The 25,475-nt window shown below is 39.8% G+C and overlaps 3 protein-coding genes across 4 annotated transcripts; 1 reads left to right on the top strand and 2 right to left on the bottom strand.

Moving 5' to 3' along the window:
- Positions 1-23: 23 nt before the first annotated feature.
- Positions 24-8,329, bottom strand: LOC140240931 (4-trimethylaminobutyraldehyde dehydrogenase-like). Its single transcript, XM_072320702.1, has 9 exons — positions 8,120-8,329; positions 7,327-7,472; positions 6,689-6,818; positions 5,844-6,050; positions 4,955-5,079; positions 4,667-4,807; positions 3,618-3,806; positions 1,581-1,810; positions 24-787 (listed from the first exon to the last, which is right to left on the bottom strand). The coding sequence occupies exons 1-9, from the start codon at positions 8,295-8,297 to the stop codon at positions 580-582; spliced, it is 1,554 nt and encodes a 517-aa protein (XP_072176803.1). The 5' UTR covers positions 8,298-8,329; the 3' UTR covers positions 24-579.
- A 3,785-nt stretch (positions 8,330-12,114) lies between these two features.
- Positions 12,115-17,332, top strand: LOC140240408 (aqualysin-1-like). Its single transcript, XM_072320176.1, has 8 exons — positions 12,115-12,233; positions 12,890-13,012; positions 13,426-13,549; positions 14,041-14,150; positions 14,584-14,722; positions 15,324-15,508; positions 16,280-16,451; positions 17,226-17,332. Exons 1-8 carry the CDS (start codon positions 12,126-12,128, stop codon positions 17,330-17,332), a joined length of 1,068 nt encoding a protein of 355 aa, XP_072176277.1. The 5' UTR covers positions 12,115-12,125.
- Positions 17,333-18,992: 1,660 nt separating this feature from the next.
- Positions 18,993-25,177, bottom strand: LOC140240425 (large ribosomal subunit protein eL28-like). Of its 2 annotated transcripts, none has more exons than XM_072320191.1 (6): positions 25,128-25,177; positions 23,260-23,348; positions 21,982-22,041; positions 21,429-21,495; positions 20,097-20,212; positions 18,993-19,203 (listed from the first exon to the last, which is right to left on the bottom strand). In XM_072320191.1, the coding sequence occupies exons 2-6, from the start codon at positions 23,341-23,343 to the stop codon at positions 19,111-19,113; spliced, it is 420 nt and encodes a 139-aa protein (XP_072176292.1). In that variant the 5' UTR covers positions 23,344-23,348; positions 25,128-25,177; the 3' UTR covers positions 18,993-19,110. The 2 variants fall into 2 exon arrangements, with proteins under 2 accessions (XP_072176292.1, XP_072176293.1); XM_072320192.1 differs by having other exon boundaries at positions 23,260-23,344; positions 25,128-25,151.
- Positions 25,178-25,475: the final 298 nt, after the last annotated feature.

The following is a 25,475-nucleotide window of genomic DNA, read 5'->3' as shown; positions in this document are numbered from 1 at the left end:
TCAACCAACCCAAAATAAGTGATTGATTAATGATGAGTCAGAAGAACTGCCAAAATTCAAGTGATTTTAACTTCTCTCCAGTTTGTCACATTTCCATCACATTTTCATTCATTTTCTCTTCTCTTTGTTTGTTAGTCTTTTTTTTTTCTTCATATTTTTCTGATTTAAAAATAACTTCCTCCCTGGGCAATACTTTCCTTTATTCTGGTTTTAAAAGAGCATTTGACTTTATATTTCAGCAGCACTTGAAATTGAAAAGTTTGTCATTTCTATCAAAACTTATACAGAAACATATGAGATGTAGTCATCAAACCTTAGCCTATCTTCCAGGCTTGAGCACTCTTTTCCCCATTGCATATATTGCATCCTTGTTCAGTTTACATGAGGATACATTACTGTCAAACAGATCCTTCCTAGGCAAGCGTATCAAGGACCTGTACATGAACCTCAGTAATGGAGATGACTGTTTTTTTTTTTTTCAGACTCGTGCATTTATCAAAAAATACAAGGCACAGCTGAGGGGAAAATTGGCAAGCAGTCCGGAGGCAAGGCTAATTAAAAAAGAATGTCACAGATTCTTCACACAGGACAATCAACATCTCCTAACTCAACATAGATGGTCTTCATCTGTGTGTAGTAATCTATGGTTGCGAGTCCGTTCTCTCTACCCAGCCCCGACTGCTTGTAGCCACCAAAGGGCACACCGGGGGCCAGGTTGTTGTAGTTGTTGATCCAGCAGTTGCCAGCTTGCAGTCTTGCTGCTACGCGATGTGCTCTCTGGAGGTCTCTGCAAATCAGGTGGAAAACAAAAATCTACACTGCACACAAAACCAATCACACGTAATCAAGGTATCTACACACAGGCAACTGCTGCTTTTTAAGATTTCTCTGCAAATTAGGTGTAAAACAAAAATCTGCCTTGTATACAATGTCAATCACATTTAGTCACAACATCAGCACTCTTCAGCCCTTGGTATTGCAAAAATTGTTGCATCTCAAAGCAAAGCATCTCTATAATAGTTGTAACAGTAACTACTATCCTTTGATGAGAGGAGGTTTTCTCTTTTTTCCCCCTTTTTTTAATCAAACTATGAAAGGGACAAATTTCAGAGACTTTAGACATCAGGTATTATTTTGTTGACATTGACAGTAGAGAAGCCAATGATAGAAACTGGCAAGCACAAGCTCTAGTAGCTTCTAGTTTGCTTCTCAGCAAACCTGATGTCAAACATACTGTATACGCCATATATTTAGCGAGTCTTAATTTTGCCCGAATCGGGACTTCCCGATGATTTCAGAAGTGGTTGAAATCATGGAGAATAGTACTGAATGGGGAAATGTATACATGCATGTAAAATACATATCAAGATCAGAGTCAATATTTTCGCATGTCTTTAAATTTGCAAATAGTACCTGACTCACAAAATTTGAGAATATAAAAACCTCACGAAATATTTGGCGTATACATTAAACAAAACAAATTTTGCTCTTAAAACTAGATAGAACATAATGTAGGCTAACTGACTAAATGACATCTAGGTTATTTGTGACGTGACATGAGTCAAGTTTTTCCACCCCACCTGGAGAAAAGCCCACAAGCCAATCCGAGCTTGGTGTTGTTGGCTCTCTCTATTGCCTCTTCCTCCGTGTCAAATGTCAAGATGGTTGCCACGGGACCGAAGACTTCCTCTTGAGCAATCACCATGTCGTCGGTGACATCATCCAAGATGGTGGGCGCGACGTAGAAACCCCCAGCCAGGGCTTGGTCCTCTGGGACCACACGCTCACCTCCACAGAGGACTGTGGCTCCCTGGGGACAAAGAGAGAAAAGGAGCCACCAGAAAATATGATGTGAGGGCATCATATTGTTAAAAAAAAAACAAGGAAAAGTAGAAATTACGCGGTGCGTAATATATGTCCCCGCCGGAAGTAGCATTTAGTAGCAAAATGTACAATATAGGTAAAAAGATCAAGGTCAAAGGTCAAAATTCTATGTAGAAGTTTTGAAGCCCTCACCTAGTGCCATCACATAAAGCAAACGGAATCGAAATCGGGTTAGAAATGGCGAAGGAGTAGCATTTTGTAGCCAATGTACAATATAGGTAAAAAATCAAGGTCAAAGGTCAAAGAAGTCAAAGGACAAAATTCTGTGTAGAAGTTTTGAAGCCCTCACCTAGTGCCATCACATAAAGCAAACGGAATCGAAATCGGGTTAGAAATAGCGAAGGAGTAGCATTTAATAGCAAAATGTACAATACAGGTCAAAAATCAAGGTCAGAGGTCAAAGAAGTCAAAGGTCAAAATTCTGTGTAGAAGTTTTGAAGCCCTCACCAAGTGCCATCACTTAAAGCAAACGGAATTGAAATCGGGTTACAAATGGCGAAGGAGTAGCATTTTGTAGCAAAATGTACAATTTAGGTCAAAAATCAAGGTCAAAGGTCAAAGAAGTCAAAGGTCAAAATTCTGTGTAGAAGTTTTGAAGCCCTCACCTAGTGCCATCATATAAAGCAAACGGAATCGAAATCGGGTTAGAAATGGCGAAGGAGTAGCATTTTGTATCCAATGTACAATATAGGCAAAAAATCAAGGTCAAAGGTCAAAGAAGTCAAAGGTCAAAATTCTGTGTACAAGTTTTGAAGCCCTCACCTAGTGCCATCATATAAAGCAAACGGAATCAAAATCGGGTTAGAAATGGCGAAGGAGTAGCATTTTGAAGCAAAATGTACAATATAGGTCAAAGGTCAAGGTCAAAGGTCACAACTGAAATTCTTTATAGAAGTTTCAAAGCTCCCATGTAGTGCTATCATATAAAGCAAACAGAATAAAAATCGGGTTAGAAATGGCGAAGGAGTAGCATTTTGAACATTTTGATCACACACGGACGCACGGACGGACGCACGGACGGACACACGGACGCACGGACGCACGGACGGACACACGGACACACGGACACACACACGTACGGAGCCCGTTTCATAGTCCCCTGCTCGAACTCGTTCGGCGGGGACAAAAAATAATAATAAATGGGAATTTCCCTCAAACGCACTGTTTATGCTGAATACTATTCAGTGTTATTACTGTATATTTGTGACATATGTGAGTCATCCTTTCATTGCGAAATCATTGAAGAGCAAAAAAAAAAAAATTATTGCCTCTTGAAACACAAATGTTAGTTCAATGTTTGTGTTGTTCTTGTTTTCTGGCTACTCCTGTAATAATTGCATTTATGAATGTTGCAGTTTACAATCACGAAAACTTCTTTACTTTATAAACTTGGCCATGGCAAGGCAGTATTCAAGTGTCAGATAAAATGCCTTCAGTTGATTCCCTTGTGAAAATATCTATGTACAAACATGATTCCCACTCTCACGCACTATTATACACACCCAAACACACACACACAAACACATACATCACTTAGCTCTGCCTTTCTCAACCTTTTTTTAGCCAGGGGCCCACTATGGCTCCTACAACATTTTTTTAAGGCCCAGTTAGATCTCCCATAAACCTTTTTTATCATATCTTTGGCTGACATCATAGCCAAATGGTTGAGAAGCACAGACTTAGATGATGTCTTCAACTACTAGCGCTTCATAAACTTTCTGGAGAACATTTACCTCCTTTATGGCTCCTTCAATGTACCCCATGATCTTTTCCTGGTGCTCCCTCGAGATGACGGCCCCGACCGTGGTGTCTTCCAGGAGAGGGTCGCCAAGCTTCATCCTCTTGGTTCGCTCCAAGAAGCGCTCCACGAAGGCATCCTTGATGCTGCGGTGGACAAACACCCTGGTAGCATTGCTGCATACCTAGACAATGATGCATCAACAGTTAAGGTTTTCTGTTTCTGTATCTCTACACTTCACAAACCTTTCATAAATTAATGTCATATACATTACTACTAGTATATGCAATAATGTCTCGTTAAAGCTATAAGTAAGGTGGGAAAAACAGATAAAGAGAAGCAGACATTCACTAGAAACAAAAGTGATGCAACAAAGTTCATTTCACTCTAATAATAATATGCAAGAATATGGTGCATAATAATCTAAAAGATGTTCTATGCAATCTTCCATCTTCCATAACCTCAGACTGAGTTTTTCTGTGTACCTTGAAAAACCTTGAAATGATTATTAGCATAGTACAGCAAACAATTTGCTGAATATCTTTTCTGATAAACTAATCACCAGAGACTATTGAGTAAACAACACAAAATGATATAACTTCCACAGTGCAAGTTTGTATTCAAAGTGGATAAAAGATAAGAAACGAATGGAGTATTATGTTCAATGTGTTCTACAACTACATGATTTTGATTAGAAGGTCAATACCATCATCTCACAAGTCTAGAATTTTGGTACCATTGTGTGCAATAACTAAATTTCAGATAAATTATTACATGGAGCAATTGAGCCAATGTCACGGAACCAGAATTTTACACTGTGCTGACAGACATCTGCTCATAAAACATACAAATACAAACACAGTGAGGACACACAAGTATTACTGAGCTACTCTCATCCTATTAAACCAACTTCTCTCAGCTACAATGTAAGATGAGCTAAAGAATCTTTTTAGTGGAAACTGCTTCAGTGGGCATATTCAATAGCTACAGGCCTTTTCATTGTGGCCTCCGGTTACCAAGTTTTACTTAGCCACTGATTCTTACCTCGCCCTGAGAGAGAAAGTTGGCCATCACAGCACCCTTGGCAGCATTGTCCAGGTCAGCATCACTGAAGATTAGTAGAGGAGACTTGCCCCCAAGTTCAAGGGTCAAGTGTTTGACATCATCAGCACAAGTCTTCATGATCTGAAAACACAACATAAAACCGAATGATTGGGGCTATGACATACACACTCCTCAAGGCAAAGGGGATATCAAAGCAGGAAATTTCAACCATTACGTGTATGCTTAAAAGCAGAGCTAAGAAAACAGAAGAATTAAGCAATGACTCACCAACTTGCCAGTCGGTACACTGCCGGTAAATGAGACCTTGCTGACCCCAGGGTGAGAGGTCAAAAGGTGACCAGTTTCACCTTGGCCCTGGATGACATTAAAAACTCCTTTCGGCAAGCCACAATCTAAACAGGAGAAGAAAGAAAGAGGGAGAGATAACTCCTAAGAGCTTGAGGATCATTCAAGTTGTACACACAATATGTGTAAGGCTAAAAACTGTCGATGTTAACATAGAAAAGCAAAATATACATATTTCAGACATAATGAAATCCATCTGCCCTGCCCATGAAAGCTGGCAACATAAATGTCAAGATGGTTTATTGAAAAAAAAAAATGTATCACATGTCACTTGGCACCCTATTCTTCCCAAGGCCCACTTTATTTCTTACACGGTGTGACATTTTGTCTTTTGTTTTTCCTTTTGCTTTTGCTTTTTCCCCCAAGAGACCCTTACTTGTCTTTGTACTTATACCAGAACTGTTTTTTTTTGTTCCACTGGGCATGAATGACTGTTTTATACACACTTATCTTTTAATGCTTGTATTTCTTCGGATGATTGAACAAAGGAACTTGCCTACAATTTAAGTATTTGGACAAAAAACTAGTAAAGATGAATGCATGAATGAATGAATGAATAAATGAATAGATAAAAGAACAAATGAATGAATGTATGAATGGACGGAAAAAAGAATGAATGAATGAATGGATGGATGAATGGATAAAATGGATGAATGAATAAATGGATGAATGAATGAATGAATAAAAGAATGAATGAATGGACAAATTAATGAATTGCAGGATGAATGCACATATGGATGGGTGAATGAATAAATAATGGAATCAATAAATCAATGAATTAATAGGAAGATGCAGAGCTGCATAGACTGACCACTGTAGATCTCAGCAAGGAGCAGTGCTGTAGCTGGAGTAAACTGAGAGGGCTTGAAGACCATGGTGTTCCCACAGGCCAGGGCGGGGGCCGACTTCCAGCCCGCCATCTGGATGGGGTAGTTCCACGCCCCGATCCCCGCACACACTCCTAGAGGCTCCCGTCGTGTGTAGGCATAGGATCCCCCGGGGCAGGGTATGTGATGACCTATCACAGCACCGCAGGAAACAGGGCAGATAATGAAAGATAGGTTGCACTCCAATGATTTAACACCAAAGTTAGTACATATCAGGATGCTTATGTAAGTATTTTGATAATCTTTGAAAGCTAGATAAACTCTACTTTGACACAAGGAAGCAAGGACAAAAGTGTTTTGTCATATACATGAGCGAAACATGTGTTACTAAGATTAGCAACAGGACAAGTACAGCTGACTTCGCCACAGAAAGTATTTAAAATGAGTTGTTTAAGATTTATCTACATGCTTTACATGTCATCTACTCCATACATCCAACATTTGAGAAAATATGAATTGGTGATATTTTGATAACAAAACAATTGGAGAGCTGCTCAATAACTTAATCACACAGAGTTGCCAAAATGTATCACTTTTAAGCTCACATAATTCATAAGTTTTTCTGGGTGTCTGATTTTTCCCCAAGTTTTCACCAATTAACTTCTTTAGTTTTTCTGTTTTCATAACAAGCAACCTAATATCAGGATGAATATTCCCTTTAAATGTTGTAATCTTCAAAAGGACCTTTTCAGAGCAAGACCCTCAAAATAAGACACTTGCATGTTCACCAGCAAAGGGGTCATGGTAGGAGCTTCCTGTGGAGACTCACCGGTCAAAGATGGAGCTAATCCGGCATAAAAATCGATGGCGTCGATGGCTGAGTGAATATCGAATCTGGCCTCCCAGATGGCTTTCCCGTTGTTGGTCGACTCTAGCCTCGCAAAATCTTCCAGATTATCCTGGGGCACATAGGATCAATGGGACAAGATCAGCTAGCTGAAGATAATTGGGTGCACAGACCAAGTTTCATTTTTTTTTTTTTTTTTTTTTTTAAAGGGTTCATTTACAATCACCCACTTATCTGTTCCTGGCATTTCAGATACAAAATGGTATGCTTATACATCAGTCAAAACTGCTGCAGAAATACCCCAAGAGAATTTGATGTAACTCGCTATGCTCTATTACAGCGAAGTCATTTTTGAAGTCACAATGTTGCATATTGATATAATAAACATGACCTAAAATGAGGCTTGGTTCACACTGAGCTCATGTAAAAACATGTAAAACTAAGCATTTTTGTCACAAGGTTCAATATATTATCACTAAAATTTCAGTCCAAACTGAAAATAGCCACCAAGATCAGCAATATGATTGGAGATGGTGTCATGATATCCTGTGCCATTTTCATTAGGTTTTACTTTATCATTAAACTCTATACAGACTGATGGTTGAATTGCTTGGCCCTACTCTCATTTTCTGAGCAGCGCGCTGCATCGTCCGCGCTCTCTCGATTGCAGGAGTCTCCGACCACACCCCGAAGGCGTCTTGTGCAGCAGCCACTGCCCTGTCAACATCCTCCTTCCCCGAGCTGGGACTTTCACAGAGTAACCGACCTGTTGGAGTGGAAATAGAAACATTTAGAAATCATCACAAATAACACAAAATGAATTTAAGGGAAATTCCATTCTGATATAATCTACAACAAGCTACTTTTGTAAGAAAACACAAAAATCAGATAGGGAAGAGAAAAAAAATCTCCCCAGGCTCCACTGATAAGTTTTGTCTGTGCCTAAATATTTGAGAGAATGAAAGGTAGTATGAGAATCCCTTTCACAGATTTGACTTGATTAGGAACTATGATCCTTCTAAATTCCATTTTCATGCAATATCAGCAACATATTCATTGTTGATATAAAATAATGCAAATTACAGATCCATCCATCGTTTTTCAATGTCAATGGGAATACTGTACTCGCACAGCAAGGCATCTTGCATTGTCTGTTGTCCACGTGAGGATGTGTGTGGATCTGTGTGGATGTATACAAAGCCAGGTGTATACAAATGAAAACACAGAAATAACAACACAACAACTAGCACTCAATTTCACAACTAGCCTTAGGCTTACATACACTTCAGAATGACGAAGTGTTCATTAAAATTTTACGAGAAATTGGAGAGATGTGAGATCGTAAATGTAAACATAGACTTTTTCCAGGGAATCAGTCCAAAATTATAACAGAATCTGACTGCCCGAGAGTACCTGTTGATGGCTCCAGCACGCGGAAGTCCTGGCTGCGCTGAACGCCGGTGGGCCGTACCCTTTCGCCGCTGATAAAATTTAGCGGCTGATCCCAGAAGGTGCTGGATATAAAACATCGCGACGTTTTGACGAAACGACTTTGCGTAAGCAAAAGTCGATGAGCAGTGTAAGGGAGCATTGTAAGTAGGGCCTAGATAATGATATATTGCACCAAATATGACAATCAAAGTAAGAAGTGCACGGGGAAAGTCTGCACAATCGTGTGCCACATCCTCGCTGGATGAATTTGGATATATGGCTGCACGCACAGTGTAAGCTAGCTAGCTGTACCAAGGATCACAGTGTCAGAGCTTGGCTGTACGTAATACGTACATGGTACATAATCATCGCGCGCTGTGCACATGGTATCGCGGAGTTTGAGGGCGCAAGCTCCCTCTGGAAGTCGAAGCAAAGGCCATCGTCGGGATGTTTACCTTTCCCGTGTCGTTCATTTACATCCGATCGATACAGAGGTCAAAATGAAGATGAGCTTGGTCTTGTCCCATGATGGCACCCATCATTTCGTTTCAAAGTTCATTTTCACGAGTGATTTTTATTTAAAACGCACTGAAAAAAAAAAAAGATTCTCTTTGGTTTGTGGTACATGTACCAGCGATAGCTCTTGGAGAACTCGCCATACAACTTAGGAGCAACTATGCACGGCTGCAAAAATATATTTTACCCCATATGAGGACATTAATCCCAAAGCGCCAATATGTTATATCTTTTGAAATTTAGCTTCGCGATGACAGCAGATCAGACAGAACTATAGTGTACCATAGATATCAGATTGTAGGGCCACTACACTGTCATTTCTCATCGCTTTCATATCTCGTCATCTCCATTTGCAATCGTTTTGTCCATTCTCGTTTTTGAACTCGAGATCACATCTGCTCGTGGTTTGACCATGGTCTGATCTCCATAACCTCCCTGGTTTGACTAAAAGAATGCTTTTACGCCACGGTTGGACTGTTTCGGGACGATGCATGTTCGTCGTTTCACCGCAAGTCACGCCTTGCGTTACCATAGCAACGCGAGAGGGACATCACTATTGACCAATCACTTTCTTTCTTGCGCTAAAACTCGAGAAAAAGTTCCCCTTGCCTTTTACAACTTCCCATTGAACATTCAAGTCGGCCATTCATTCTCGTTCTATACCATAACAGCTCTATGTTCTATACACACTTCTTGGCAAACTTTCGACGCGAAAGCACGTAGTTATACATAGATCTACACTATAACCGTCAATAATTCGCTCATCATCTTGCTCTCTGATTCGCGAAGTATATACACATCTCGATCTCTCACGTTCACTACAAACAATCCCATCTTCAATGCCGGCTTCTCAATAAACTCACTGAATCACAGCATGCGAATTTCATACACAGGAATTGTGCTGTGTTAGTTACTCTGCATACAATCATTTATCATCTGCGCGGGAAGAACTTGGATCTGAGGACCACTACACCTCCCTGTCGCATGGACACCATAAAAGCGCAGTCGTATTCCCGAAGTGCTATCGATATGATTATGTGAACATAATTATTGTTCTTCTCGCCAAGACATATCCTCCCCATGATCCCTTCAAGACGACGTCGATCAGGAGGCAGGGGCAGATGTTTCTCCGAGGAAAAAAGTTGGTGAGTAGGCCAAACATCATTTTGCCCGAATAATTTTCCAACTAAATATTCCATCGAAAGAGTGCACCAGATCATGTTTAATTCTAAAAATGCAATAGCTCCCTCATGTTGGAGGGATCCCTCTCTCTCTCTCTCTCTCTCTCTCTCGCTCCATCGCATACAGTGTATAATCCTCCAAGTTTTGCCACCCCCCCCCTTTATGCATCCCGAAAAATGATAGGATGCCCCTTCTACAAGATTAAAAACAGTAGGTACTTTACTTAGCGTCATATTGTTGAAAAGCTATACAGATAGGGATGACTGTAATGAATACAAGTGTTTAGTACCATTGCTTTTCTTTTTTAAATGTCCTTGTAATAGTCTTGTAGAACAGCTGTAAGCAAGCTTTGTTTGTAATGCCGAGCGCGTCAGCGCGAGACCTGTCGCATCAGAGGCCCGACTGTCGCTGAAGTCTCGCGTGAAGGCCCTCAGCTCGCTGCTCTTGCAATTTATTACTTACACAGAGAGGGCCTTTGACAAAGACTACGTTTGGGTGGAAGGTGGTTGTTATCTACATTATGATAACGTGTTCATCAAAATGTGACAGATCCAGGTCAAATGCGATAGTAAGACATAGTCTGTAGATTGATCATGGTAGCCTTCATTAATGTCAGTATGCATAATAGACCTATGAGTTTCGGCACTATTGATACAGTCCAATCCTGTTTTCTTGACATGCAAATCTTATGCCTGCTTTGATCTATCTAGGCCAGTATATATTATGGTTCATGATATTTCAGATACAGCTCATCTGACAGACCAACACAGTCGTACTGAGATGTATTTGACCATCTCTGCAGAAAAGAACACAGTATTCCATCAAGGTGTGTTCGCGATCCCATTGTGTTTCATACTATTCTTTCTACAGGAGCAGTCAGGCAATCTGTATCATTACTAACTGTTTGCTGTTTGTTGTAGCATGTGATTGTGAACATTATTATTTTTACATCAGCTGTACGTAGGCAAGCTCGATCTCTGCATGGTTATGGGAAACCAATTATATATATATATATATATATATATATATATATATATATATATATATATATATATATATATATATATATATCGAACACACAAGTAAACCCCTCTTCACAATCTTGTACGAGTATATCTTTATTCGCCTAGCATAGCAAAATACGACGAGAAATTCGAGAGGTGTTTCCATTGACAAAAAGTTTTCTTCAGCCTAAGATGGCAACTGATGGGAGGTATAACTCTTTATTGATTTTTAGTGATCAGAAATATGACAATATGCATATTTTGTGAGTTACTGAAATCATAAAATTATGTACGATTCATGCCGGAACACGATTCACAATTATTGAATTAAGCAGAATGACCCTGCATGAATCTTATGTAATCTATCAAATTATGAGTAGTATTTACTGAATATGCATATCATAATATCATCTTCTGCATGATATTGTGGGAGCTTAAACAGCTTGTCTTTTTACATGCGTGCGATACAAATTGAGTAAACAGCTTTATCTATAAGGTTTAGTTGAACATTGATGCGTCGCATATTGTATCTCTCAAAGCGCATCAAATGAAAAGACAGTGTTGGACGAGCAAACAATTCCTACGAAGCATTTTAAACGGAGATATTCCTGTGAAAAGGAGTCCAAATTCTCTCATTACACTTATATTTTGCAAAATCGACCGGTGCTTTTCATAAACGGTGAGTCTTTGTGCAAACATTTTGGAAACTCTTCATACACTGATACAGTTTTTACTGCAGTAGTCAGTTTTGCTCAATATTCATTCAAGGTTTCCTAAGTGGGCATCGCCACCAAACTCAATCTCCGTTCACTAAGAAGGCAAAACTCTTGTAGAAAAACGCTAAATAATCCATGGAATTGATGGGGTGATGTACATTATTCCGAAGGTTCGTTAATCCGAAATTGTTATAAAGAAAATGCGTATTATACTAACGAGCCTTCGGAATTGCGCACCTTGTTTGATTTTCGGACTAACGAACCTTATTTCATTTTCGGATTAACGAACTTTCGGAATAACGAACCTTACTTCATTTTCGAATTAACGAACTAGCTGATTAACGAACCTTCGGAATAAAGAACCTTACTTCATTTTTGGATTAACGAACCTTCGGTATTACTAACGTTCGGATTAAAGAACGTTATTTCATTTTGGATTAAGGAACCTTTGGAGATAAGAAACCCCTTCTCTCCCCCACCCCCAATCCCCTATGCATTTTCGGATCAACGAACCTTCGAAATAACGAACTGCAAATAGCACATATTCTGTGACCTCTCTCGTATAGCAAGATGCGTGCTTTTCTTGCTCTCCTTCTTATGGCTGCTGCCACAGCCGAGCTGGCTCCGCTACTCAAGCACTCGGAACCCATCCCTGGCAAGTACATCATCAAGCTCAAGGTCAGTGTATAGAGATTCTCTTAATTTCTATGCACCATGTATCAATGCATTATAAGATGTGGTATGCATTATCTAATTTCAATCGTATGCACCTCACTGGTTTCTGCTCATGAAATGGCAAGCAATGATTTGCAGGGTGGTGTCCATCTCCTCCTTGTACAAAAACTTCAAAAGAAAAGAAAATATCAATAAACAGGCCCTCTCAGGGTAATTCGTTAATGTTTCAGTTTACCTTTGGGAACAGTGATTTAAATTTTTTCAAGATATGACATTTAACGCATATGTGTAGGTCTGTTGTACCACAAAACATTCTACATAATCATATAAAATTTCGTGATAAAGCCTAAAATATAAGGAGATCTGTATTTTTCTCAATAAACCGCATGAAGGTAGTCGGTTTAGTCTGGAAACATTTTTATCATAACGATTGTTCACATTTTGTATATTTAACAATACTTAACATCGATTTTACCGATTCAAATTTTTACAGTGATTGTTTCTATCCCTAACTCATATTTTAAAACTATTTTAAAGCACTAACGCCGGGTTTTTGTTTCATCTGCAAATGGTAAATTATGCCTTTAAAACTGATTTTTTTTTTTCTCATTTGCATCAATATCATGATTGTGTCTTTAATAAAATACATCCCATTTCAGGACGAGTACGATATCGACAAAATCGCCTCCGCTGTCAGTCTTACCGGTGGTCGTGTTGGAAACAAGTTCCGTCGCGTCCTGCGAGGATTCGCCGCGGATCTGTCCGACAGGGTTCTTGATGTCGTAAGTCTGAAAAATAGAGACTCGTGTAGAAAACCAGGTACCGTATACAGGTATAAGACTTCTATTCATGTGTAGGCCCCCTACTTGCCAGCTGTTCAAACCTTTTCTTCCTTTATATGTTAATGCTAATAAAATTGTACTTTGTCGAATGAATTCGTGTTTTGTTGTGTTTGATTCGCGAACTGCAATAAATTAACCAACAACACGATGACCACCGGCAGTGGAACCCCTTTTTTCATGTCTCCTCCCATCCCTTGCCTCCCCGCCCGTGCACCCAACTTCCCCTAGACCCCTCCCCAACTCTCCTGGTCCCTCTATGCGCTCTTCCGTCCCTCCTCCCCGAGTCCCTGGAGAAGCATTATAGGGCATCAGTATAGTGGTTCTCGACTCCTTGTTGCTGTACACCCCGACAGGTCCGCAGCCTAGAAGCCGTCGAGTACGTGGAGCAGGAAGGCGTCTACCGCGCTCAGGTGACCTGGGGTCTGGACCGTATCGACCAGAGGGATCTACCCCTTGATAACTACTATGGACCGAGGGGTAAGCAAGATTTGAAAGGCATTAGTCTTTTGTGAGAACATACAGTTGACGCGAAACGAAAACTTGACATTTAGGAGCTATCCATCAGATCAGATGTGTGTTTATAGACAAACGACTTTGGTGAATAGGAAAAGTGGGAGCGAAACGAAAATCATACATATCCATTGGATCAAAACATGGAAAAAAACCTAAATAAGCACATCCGAGCCTATATAACGACAGATTCCCGAAACAATTTTCGAAGGAATAGTCAACAACTTCATTATTTATGGTAATAAAAGGAGTGAAATTTTATCGTGGTGAATATTGATAGATTCATAGGATCTGCAATAAAGAGTGCTGACGCGATTTGATTTTACAATCATTTCGACACAAACGTCATCATTTCCGGCTATCTACAGGAGTGATTTTGATCGTGATGAATATTGATGAGCTCATAGGATCTTCATTAGAAAGTGTTAACACGTTTAAATTTTTGAATGGTTTCGCAGGCACTGGAAGTGGCTACACTGTTTGGGTGATCGACACCGGAGTTCGCGACACCCATGAAGAATTTTCAGGCCGCGCTCAGCAGGTGGTGAACTATGCTGGAGGTGAAAACGTAAGTGTTCATGTAAAACAACAACCCTGAAAGAGTATGAATGTTCATCTTACTTTTACACTTTCTGGCCAGGTCAGTTTTGTATTGTTTCGATTGATGTTGAGCATCTGTAATCAATCCATAGTAATATTGGTCTTTGCATCATTAAGCATTAAGCATCATTAATTTTGCAAGACAACAAGCTGTAGGCATTTGTGGATAGCAGGAGAATACATAATTAACTCCATACCACACATTTTTAAAACTGCTATCGAGATAGCGTTTGGCGAAGTTTCCTTTTGTATTCCAAAAAGGGTATATCATTATACTTCCTTATATCATAACAAAGTTTGAATGAACACCGTAAACAAATGACACATTCACGATGATTCTATGACAGTAATTGTGTGCTACACCAAATTGTTTGGCTACACCTTCACTCCTTTTCTTACAGGAAGACTGCAACGGCCACGGCACCCACTGTGCTGGTATCGTGGGATCGGACTCCTACGGGGTGGCTACGGAGGTGCAGATCAGGGGTGTCAAGACCCTCAACTGCTTTGGAAGTGGTAGCACTGGCGGCATTTTAAGCGGTATACACTATCGGCTTTCAAATATGTACATCATTTCATCAATCTTAAGTTGACTACAAATCAAACCCCGGATGTCCTGATAAAACAAACAAACAAACAAAACGAAAACAAAATGAAAAGACACACACATACATCAGACGAAGAAATTATTGATTGTTATCAGGCCTTTGTCTGCTCGTGAGCCACGAACGAGATCATGTACAAAACAACAGATGCCAATTTTTGAAGGCTTCCGTGACGGTAGAACGTTGGGTGGTAGAAGGCCTAACAGTGACGGCATAAGAAAATACTTCTTGTACCCTTGAAGGTCTACTCCTCGTAGAGGCGTATGATGAAATCTTTAAAGTCTTCCGTGGCGGTAGAACGTTGGGTGGTAGAAGATTTGACGTCGAGAGTGGGTAGGCCCTTTTCATGGCCACATACCCCTCAAAAAAAGAATACGTGGTGCACCATTGAGCCTTCTACCACCCAACAGATGCCAATAAAAAGAAAAATAAAGTATACGTGGCATTGGAATCGGGCTAAAGTTCAGTCAGGCTCAAGTCCTCTGGAGTCTCCTGTCCTCTTATACATTGTACATTTCTTCTTGTTTTAACCGCAGGATGCGAGTACGTCATAGCCAATGCTGACGGTAACTCCATCGCGTCCATGTCTGTGGGTGGAGGAGCATCCACCTCTCTTGACGATGCTGTCTCGGCCATGATCGCAGCGGGTATCCCAACCGCCGTTTCAGCTGGCGGCAGCAATGCAGATGCGTGCAACTATTCCCCAGCTCGCGTCTCGGCGGTAAGGATTCGTTACCGTTTTTAGAGGGTCCTACACACCGGTAAAGGTCAGAGTAGATTAGGTTCAGTTCGATCGATCAAGGATCTAAACACTACAGTCGGTTCAACAGTGTGGATTCGTTACCGTTTTTAGAGGGGCCTACACACCGGTAAAGGTCAGAGTAGATTAGGTTCAGTTCGATCAAGGATCTTAACACAATAGTCGGTTCAACAGTGTGTCCCACTATTCCAGCCGATACGCATAAACCCGTTATTGTCAAAGCTCAAAATTACGAAATACATGTATTTGACACTCTAAATCTGTAACAAAGCTTGCGAGTGTTGGCCAAAATTGTGTACAATGGCGTTCTCACACAATCTGGTTACAGCCGACCTGTAACATCCTTCTTCCGGAATTGAACTAAACGGTTTGAACTGTACATTCAAAGATATTAAACATGAACGATATTTCATGAAATTGCAAATAGGAGTTTAAGCTAGCCCTAGTTATTACAATTCCCGAACACACGGAAAAGATTTGCGCCACATACAGCGAGAAGAATACCATTCTCCTTTTCTATTTCGAAAACCTACCAAAACTCGGCGAACACGTCTGATATTTGTGACGTCACTGAATGAACTCGGCAGGCATGTAGGCCTACAAGTCAAGGAGTTATGGACAGTGTGTGCTAGGCTGCGGGGCTTTCGGTGTCAAACGGTACCGAAGCACACAAAGGAGGTAATGACATTTGTAAGGGGTAATGACATTTGTTTTTATAACTATGTGCTGCAGGCCATCACCGTTGGCGCCACGGACAGCTCCGATACTCGCTCATCTTCCTCTAACTACGGCTCCTGCCTCGATATCTTCGCCCCTGGTGTCAGCATCACTTCCACGTGGTACACCAGCGACACAGCCACCGCGACTTTGAGCGGAACCTCCATGGCCTGCCCACACGTCGCAGGTATATACACGTACGAAGATACACGATCATTCTCAGTTCTGTCATGATCAGTATGATCAATAGCTAATGGATATCAATTTCCTTCATAACCAATTTTCAGAATCCATTTGAACTAATTACTAAACCCCGTTTAATGACCTTCCCATCGCGTGGTATTCTAGGGCTGTATACAATCACGGGATTAATGAGAAATGTATCATATGGAGTAATCGTGTCATATTAGCAATACATTATCTAAAAGGTAAGGTTACCATTCTAAATCAGTTTTGCTCCTGATATTGCATTAATTGATATGAAGCGATGGATGTATGCTTGACTGAAAATGTATGAAATACTAAAACAAAACAAAACAAAGCAAAGGCATGAAAATGTAGGGAGCCTGTCCAATGACCAGTTTTCGCAGACTCAAAACTTCCTAACAGTAGTTCATGTTAAATGTATAATTGTTTTGTTCTTTGTTTTACAAATAATTCCTGCTTATGATGATTGCATAATATTCAAAACTTGTGTATAATTGAGTGTTTTTTATACACATACAAGTCAATATAAACAACAGGTGACATTCTTCATTGTTGAGCAAGCGCAAGTTACACAGTGTCTTCAAAAGGCATTGCGGCATGACTAAATGAAATGTATTTATTAACCCACCACACCGACACAGTAAATGCAGTCTAATACGTTTAATAATTACTCTTACTCTCCCCCATCTCTCTCTCTCTCTGTCCACATCATGCCATGGAAAATAAAATCTTTCTTCTTTTGATTTGCTTACAGGTGCTATCGCCCTCTACGGCAAGAGTACTGAAGCCATGCTAGCCAACGCATCAAATGACAAGATCTCCAATGCCGGAGAATCTGTCAATAAACTGCTCTACGTTTAGAGATTCATTTCTCTCTCTCTCTCTCTCTCTCTCTCTCTCTCTCTCTCTCTTTCTCTGTCAGTGCAGAAGGAAAAAGGGCAAAATATCGTAAAATATAATATTGGTCCTCCCATAAACCACAGATATTTAGACAGTTACTAGCGTGTGTAAGTTCAAGTCACATTTCGTCCACATCAAAAACCAGTTGACATAGGATGGGCGTGTACTTCATGTACATACTTGTTTGTCTTATGTGATATAAGTATGTTGTTACGTGTGTTGTCCGAATGCATCACTTACAGATACATGTAATTTTATGTCAAGAAAAGCTTGCTAATTACAGTGTACAACAGTTAAGTAAAACTGTTCAATGTTTTGACACTTACCCAATTATTTTCTGCCTTATGCAACGGTGATTATTATTGCACTGAAAACACTACACTCTGTATTTGTATTCCAGTTGAAGGGAGTACTATTACACTTCATCTCTGAGACGCAAACACAACAAAATGTGACAACTGGAATGTGACCATACCAACGAACACACCAAGGTTTCTCTGACACAATTGGTGAGACCTAGGTAGTGAGACAAGGCTAATGTTATTCTGAAGCACAACAAAATCAGAATTGAAAGTCACGAGTCGTGATCTTTGAAATGTGATTTGAAGAACAGTTTCGCCACTAGGGTAGGCCTGATGTAAAATAAACTCACATTTCCCAGTATTGGTGGTTGATCGTGGAATTCTGATTCGTCTGTTCCCTTCAAGCCTTCTGACTACTAGTATTATGTATTGCAATATATTGTTGTGTGGTGTGTATTTTTTGACAATGCACAAGTGTAAATGTGTGTATTTGCCTTTGCACTGTCCTTGTGCAAAATCCCAGTGTGAATGATTGCAAAGCACAGAGTAAAACAAACATCATACACGTATTGCGACAGACACTTGAGTCAATTGATTACACCATCGAGATTGAATTGAGGGAAGTGGCGACATTCACTCACATGGAAGCATGTACGCACACACACACACACACACACAGACACGCACACTTGTTCATACACTTGGGTACTTGGGACTTCTTTCTGTACTGCTGATGGTGAAGTCCAAGCTTGCGCTGTCCATATTGCATAAGGAGTGGCAAATGGCCTTTTTGGCAAAGGAATACATTGTAATAAATTAATATGCAGCTGTACATGTATGTAAAGTTAGCAAAAAGTACCTGGTGATACATGCTACCGTAATATATCATGGCTGAATTTGTCTCTTCTTATTCTGAAGGAGTGTGCATAAAATATACTGTAATAGGGTTCAAATTTAATTGATCACTGCACTCCCAAATTTCACGTTTCCAATCAATTCCATGTCATTCCACTGCCATCAACACATTCATCAAAAGCTGAAGGGTAATCATGCTACTGTCCACTCGGTGTAAACATCATTTTCTCCCTACCAAAGCCCCTCGCCACACACACACACACACAAACAAACAGTGGCACGAAGATACACACACACACACACACACTCATGCCACAATCTACACATGACTTGATGCACACTGTCAAAGCATTTCAAAAAGTAAATATTCCTACACGTCCTGGACTCAATTCTACAAATCTGACTTTCACAAGTTTAGCACAGATAACATCAATAAATAAAACGAGAAAAAAACTGTATGAAGCTTTGTGTTTGCTGCATGTACAGACCGACAATCATTTATTGAGCATGGTGGATGAGCAACATGACGTCATGAGAGTTCACAAATCACGACCAGTCGCCCGAAGAGAGGGGAGACGGAGCTTATGTTCTCCTGTTCTTGGCGGAGCGCTTCTTCTGAACGGTTGTGACCGGCCTCTGACTCCTGATGATGGCACTGGCTCGGCGGAGAGCGGCCTGGAAGGAGAGGATTCAAATTCATGACACAAACAATTAACTCATCTCTTGTCACAAGTACAATTTGACAGTACTCTCATGATCTTTATGTGTGGAGCTGGGTTATTTAGAAAATGTTGTTCTGACTGTATTATCACAGAAAATATTCAACATTTGAAATGACTCCTGTTTCTATTTTTGATGGTTCCTCACAGTTACTCAAGTACCATGCTCTCCAAACCATAGTTCAATTTACCAATGCAGATCTATAGTCCTAAGGTTGGGGAATCATAAAGAATGTATAAACCTTTACTCAATTAACAGTCTTGATATGAATATCTCCCTTACAATATTGACTGGAATACTAATATTTGGCCTCTGACTGTCACCTTCCCGTAATGACACATTCTGATTAGTTTGTTTCTCTATGTATGCTCACACATGTACTCAGAATCATCTGCGTGTTTTGTGGCATCACCAAGTTACAAAGGACCAAGAACTAAAACAAGACTAACAAACATAATGCAAAGGCAAAGAATGACACAAATCTAGGCCACATGCCTTTGAGAAAAAGAAAATTGACATCTGGGCCCTGTTGCATAAAGAGATGCAATCAAATATAAATGAGAAAATTTAACGTAAGTCACATATTGGCTAATAAGAATTTGAGTATTCGGAGACATATGCTTGATTTTCTGACTTGTTGTTGTTGTTGTTGTTTTAAAGAACGAAAGAAGAGAGAGAGAAAAATGGGGCCCTATACAAATAATTTGCCCCAGACAGCACTTAACATAAAACAAACAAACTTGTGTTTGATCTCTACTTCTATGCAACAGGACCCTACATCCATAGCAATTAGGTCAGAGGCAAGGATTTCCTTCATATCTTCCCGGAGTAGATCAGGAAATTCTCACCATCTTGAGGTCCTTGCGGTATCCCTTCTTCAGGGTGCGGCGGATGGCGGTCAAGGTGCGGCGGGAGTCCTTCTTCATCTCCACGCGATTGTACATCTTGGCGGGCTTGTTCATTGCTGTCAAATGGCAAACATGGGGCATGAATTACAAATTTAAATCACACTTAGAATTCTAACAAAAACACACACACAAAAAAAGAACATATAACATTACTCCTCCAGTAATATCTTTTACTAATACTCTGCTTGTTTTCCCCGTTAGCACAGATGTCAAACTCTATATCAATGAAAAAGATTTCACATCTGGATAACTCCCTACTGTATCACAATGGTGGCTGTGTCAGGACTGTCACACTGTTTCAGTCACCTTGCCTGACTTACTAGCAACCAAGTTAAAAGAAGATGAAAACATACCAGCTAACAAACAGACAGCAAAACAAATTCTGGCTAATTACATTAAAGGACAAGTTCATCTTCATAAACATAAGGATTGAGAGAATGCAGCAATATTAGTAGAACACATCAGTGAAAGTTTGAGGAAAATTGGACAATCGATGCAAAAGTTATGAATTTTTAAAATTTTTGTGTCGGAACCGCTGGATGAGGAGACTACTAAGGCTCGTGATGTCATATGAGTACAACAGTATAAAGAAAATGTAATGAAAACTCAACATATTTTCACTTTTTTTCGCATAATAAAAGAGCTCTTGACTTGCCTCTTTTTAAAGGCAATGGGAATAATATTACCCATAACATACACCTTATGTCAGTAACGAGTCAAGGGAATGTGTACTTTTTTCAAAAGATGACATTTTGTGAAATTCTCTTTATATTTTCCTTTAAATTGTTGTACGCATGTGACATCATACACTGCAGTAATCTTCTCATCCAATGGTGACTGCACGAAAACTTCAAAAATGCATAACTTTTGAACGGATTGTCTGATTTTCCTCAAACTTTCAATGACGTGTTCTACTAATATTGCTACATTCTCTCAATCCTTATGTTAATGAAGGTGAACTTGTCCCTTAAGTCCAAGAGTACCAAGAGCTTCAATTACAGGCCATAATTCAACTCCACTTTCTTCTGCATCACCTAGCTATGTCTAGGAGCACATTTATGCTTTCACTGGTAATAGAAATAGTTGTCTACGCATACAGTAACAAATTCTTGAAAAAATGACAAGTTAGGAAAATCATTTATGCAGTTAATCTGTATCTCCCTTAGACACAAAATTCAAACAGCACACATGCAGAATGGCTTTCAGTCGTCACCTCTTGTTCAACAATACATATGACGTGTATGTTTTGATGGAGTGCTTTGATCCACTCACCTCCCTTGATCCGCTTAGTGACAAGAACAACACCTTTGCCATCAGCTGCAGCCTCAACGCCGACAGTCTACGCAGGATATTGAAATTGAATATAAGACAATTAATGGTACAAAGCATTGCCATGATGTACTAAGCAGACACGCTATAACAAAGTCCTCCAGACCAGCAGTTTTCTTTCGTTATATCAAGATGTTATAGCTGAACAAATAAAGTATATTACAGACATGCAAATACTAATTTTGAGACTTGTGTGTTCATTTCATGTTCATTTCATTGTAGCAAAATTTTGTGAAAGCAGGTATTGACAAATATATATCAAGGCAGATTACAATGCCCCCTTTCAAACATAAGTAGTGCCACTTTGCAAATTGATGTAGAATAATCTATATCAAGTACATAATGAAATAATCATTGGATTGTGAACACATAAACTCACTGACTCATCCTGAATAAAACGACACCATAATTATACTTCATACAAAAGTAAACACAAAAATAACAGAACTTGTTCATAAAATCCGGAAGAAAAAAAAAAGATGATTAATTCACAAACCTTCTTGTGAATGAGACCATTGTACTTGAAGGAGTTCCTGTTCTTCAAGTTGTTTGGCTCCTGTTGACAGAGACAAGATGCATAAAGCATGACACGAATGGAATTTACAACAAATAAAGTAAGTTAAACCCTTTCCCCTCGCCTGTAATGTTCACTTACTGTGTCCTACATGGAGGTCATTTTCTTGATACCTGAAGGGTACAGGAGTCTCTGGAAGATATGTTTACAAACATTCACAAGTCAGCCTGATCTAAAATACAGCAAGTTTCTCACTATCAAACCTATGAATACAATGAATACAATGTCAACAAAGACAAGCAACATACATAATGTGTAAAATTAAAGACAAGAGAGAGACAGAGAGCAGCCTGATCCCTTGCTGGTAACATGCTCTGTTCACTTGCAGTGTCTCACGGGCAATTCATTTTCTTGTTACTTGAAGAGAACAAACATAACTACATTCTCCAGTCTCTAAACATTTTGTTTCCCAGCGTTTAAACACTTCCATCTCTAATACAGTGTTAAATTGCATTTTCAATATCAAACTTATCAAATATAAGTCTGCCACCTTGTAATGAAAAGATGTAAATATCATACAACACACACTATGCTATTCAAAGAGTACCTGTCCATAACCGTGACAATATTGACATTTATGCATATGAACTTTCGATATATCATCATTGATTATTTTCTGGTAATTAATATAGTTTAATCCAATGAGACAAAGCACGACCTATTCACAATGAAGTTGATTAAGCATAATTCTAATCCAATGGGATTCAAGAATAAGCATAAGCAACACTCCAACACTTCACTTCAAAAATTTACTTCAAACTTATGCAGAATCAACTGTAGACTGCAAAAAGATCATGAGAGTTGAGTCAAGAACAATATGAGTCACAACAATCACAGCACACAGTGAAATAGCATAGATCATTCAGGAACATATCCCCACGGTTAGTCACCTATGAAATCAAAGCTCAACACTCACAAGATTGGGATAACTTAAGGTTCCAATTCACAAAGGTAGTTTTAAGTTCAACCCACAGATTACTCATACTTTGTCTGCTTACATGTGTGTGACGCTGGACAGATCATGTAATATCAACAGACATCCAACAATGAACATGCGCTGATACATGCATGTGAAAGGTACACAAACAATGTGCCGTTTTGTCCCTAATCCACAGACTAACTCTGTACCATGGAGATTAATTTAAACTTGTCTACTGATGTGAATTCAGACCCAAAGAGTGAAAAGTGTGAGGTACTCACCGTGCTGAGCACAACACCGCCACCTTTCCTCAGGAAGCAGGAGTTGTCACGAAGAATCAGCCACTGGAGATCAGCAGATGCCATCCTGTCTGAGATAGAATGATTACATAACACAAACTTTACCTTACATGTGTCTATGAATTATACACAACAGACTCTCACTCTGGGAACAAACCTCTTGGGGGTAGAACCAATGAAGTATGCTCTGAATTGTTTCTTCATCTTTACTGTCACAATGAAACATAATTCTGTAGACTGTACCCAAACACACATGCCCATGTCATCATATGAGTCTTTGGCAGGTTGTAGTTTTACATTGCATTGATTGCCAGTATGGCAGTAATTTCTGTCACCACACCACCAGTAAGCGCAGCACTCACTCCTAGCTGGAGTAATTACAAACATTCATTAATACATAATGATACCCCAGTCAGAATATCCAACCACAAACATGACCCCCAATCCCTCCCCCCCCCCCCAAAAAAAAAAAAGTCAAAGTCTGGTCACTTTGCTACATAGTACATGCATGGTACATCGGAATCAGATGGCACATGATTGGCAGAACATTGCATACGATTATGACCTGCCCAACCCAATGCTTTTAACGCCACAAGCTAAGGGCAGGGCGCCAATTGCGAGTTCCTAGTGATAAGTAATTGCCCTGTAATGCCCATCTGGTATTCTGCTTTTCACCAACTGGCAAAATCTCGATAAAACTTGTGCATTGCTTTCATGACAGCCCGACAACCCTTTTTGTCTAAAATCACTGGATCACAATCAGAATAATAGCGGCCACGATTCTACGGCCACTATTATCAGGATTATGGGCAATGAATCTACAGTACACGAACACCGCACATACACATGTATAGTAGGGTACTAGATCTCGCGCAGGGACTTAATGGTCACGCATAGCGAAACTGCGTATAGCAAGCGATATTACGTGTAGCCGTAGGACTAAGCGCAAAATTTGTTAATATGCCCATGGAATAAACATACCTGACAACCGCTAAACATGAGAAGGAAGCAGGTAAGAAATTTTGATTTTGAACAAATTTTTCACGAAACTTCCCATTTTTTCGAAAACAAATTTTTCACTAAATTTCCAATTTTTTCGCACAAATTTTTCACTAAATTTCCAATTTTTTACCTTGTATAGAGATTCTAGGTAATTTACCTACCTTAGCTTAAAATCTGTTTTAAGGATGTTGTAGCCTAGATGTGTCGTCTCGCTCATAGCCGATAGAATTCGTAATTTGTTCGATCGATCGTTTATAACATTCTACGAAAGCCGAAGTACAGGTGCGTTACAGCCACAGAGGGGCACACTTTCATGCATGAAACTACATGTCATAGAGGGCAGCTGCGCGACCTTTACATACCCCGAGACATACAATGTCAAACAGCGACAGCGCACTACTCCGTCATCATATCATCAGGAGATTCTGGGAGGTGATTTTTCTGCATTTTCGTGATATTTATTGAGAAATTCAGGTACGATTGTGGAATAATTTCTATTATAAGAGCATCACAAATTTTCGTGCGCGATATCTAGACCCCTCAACCATACACACAAGCAGCATGCAGCAGGTTGCGCGATCGATTGCGAAGTGAGCAATGCAGAGTAGGCTACGCTACGTGAGAAGTGTACTGCAAAGCAGCTGCAGTGTCGTGGATACGATATCAATGGTCATTTCAATGGGCTCAAGATCATATTCTTGAGTCATTTTGCGTTGCTTCACAACTCTAATCAAGAGTCACAAACTCTATACTTATTTTAACGTATCGGATAACAAATTTATTACAGGATTCAATAGTGTTAACCCCCAAATTACAAATTTTCTTGCACATAAATTTGTCACATGTACCTTCCTTCTGTACGTGGGACTGGGGAAAAGATCGACTGGCAGTGTGCGCAACAATATTTTAGTGACACCGGCTTACTAAATGTCAGGTTATGTGTATAAACCACTGCAGCGTTTAAAAAAAAGGAATATCCTATAATCATTATTAAAACATGTTAATACGAATTTTTAATGCTTCACGCTTTTAATCAAACTAAATAGATTAAATGGAGAACTATATTTGAAGCGTAGTAATATAGGCCGGTGCACCACATGCAGCTGCAGTCATCAAAAGCTGGCGCTGTTCAATCTGTGCAAAACCTCTTTTGCGCAGAGAAGGCTCGGTATTTTGCGGGCCATGGGGTGAACTAA

Source organism: Diadema setosum, chromosome 17 (genome assembly GCF_964275005.1).
Source record: "Diadema setosum chromosome 17, eeDiaSeto1, whole genome shotgun sequence".
Taxonomy (NCBI): Eukaryota; Metazoa; Echinodermata; class Echinoidea; order Diadematoida; family Diadematidae; genus Diadema; species Diadema setosum.
The sequence above is the reverse complement of the archived record's forward strand: the minus strand, read 5'-3'. Positions and strand labels throughout refer to the sequence as shown.

What these genes read in the sequence shown, in the direction of transcription:
- LOC140240931 (XM_072320702.1), bottom strand. Translation starts at nt 8,297, where the DNA reads ATGCTCCCTTACACTGCTCATCGACTTTTGCTTACGCAAAGTCGTTTC. An exon ending in GTGTACCGACTGGCAAGTTG is followed by an intron (nt 4,808 to 4,954) that starts GTGAGTCATTGC and finishes TTGTGTTTTCAG; the next exon opens with ATCATGAAGACTTGTGCTGA. An exon ending in ACTTTCTCTCTCAGGGCGAG is followed by an intron (nt 3,807 to 4,666) that starts GTAAGAATCAGT and finishes ATCATTGTCTAG; the next exon opens with GTATGCAGCAATGCTACCAG.
- LOC140240408 (XM_072320176.1), top strand. Translation starts at nt 12,126, where the DNA reads ATGCGTGCTTTTCTTGCTCTCCTTCTTATGGCTGCTGCCACAGCCGAG. An exon ending in ACTATGCTGGAGGTGAAAAC is followed by an intron (nt 14,151 to 14,583) that starts GTAAGTGTTCAT and finishes CTTTTCTTACAG; the next exon opens with GAAGACTGCAACGGCCACGG. An exon ending in GGCCTGCCCACACGTCGCAG is followed by an intron (nt 16,452 to 17,225) that starts GTATATACACGT and finishes ATTTGCTTACAG; the next exon opens with GTGCTATCGCCCTCTACGGC.
- LOC140240425 (XM_072320191.1), bottom strand. Translation starts at nt 23,343, where the DNA reads ATGGCATCTGCTGATCTCCAGTGGCTGATTCTTCGTGACAACTCCTGC. An exon ending in GCGGTGTTGTGCTCAGCACG is followed by an intron (nt 22,042 to 23,259) that starts GTGAGTACCTCA and finishes CTCTGTCAACAG; the next exon opens with GAGCCAAACAACTTGAAGAA. An exon ending in ATGGTCTCATTCACAAGAAG is followed by an intron (nt 21,496 to 21,981) that starts GTTTGTGAATTA and finishes TATCCTGCGTAG; the next exon opens with ACTGTCGGCGTTGAGGCTGC.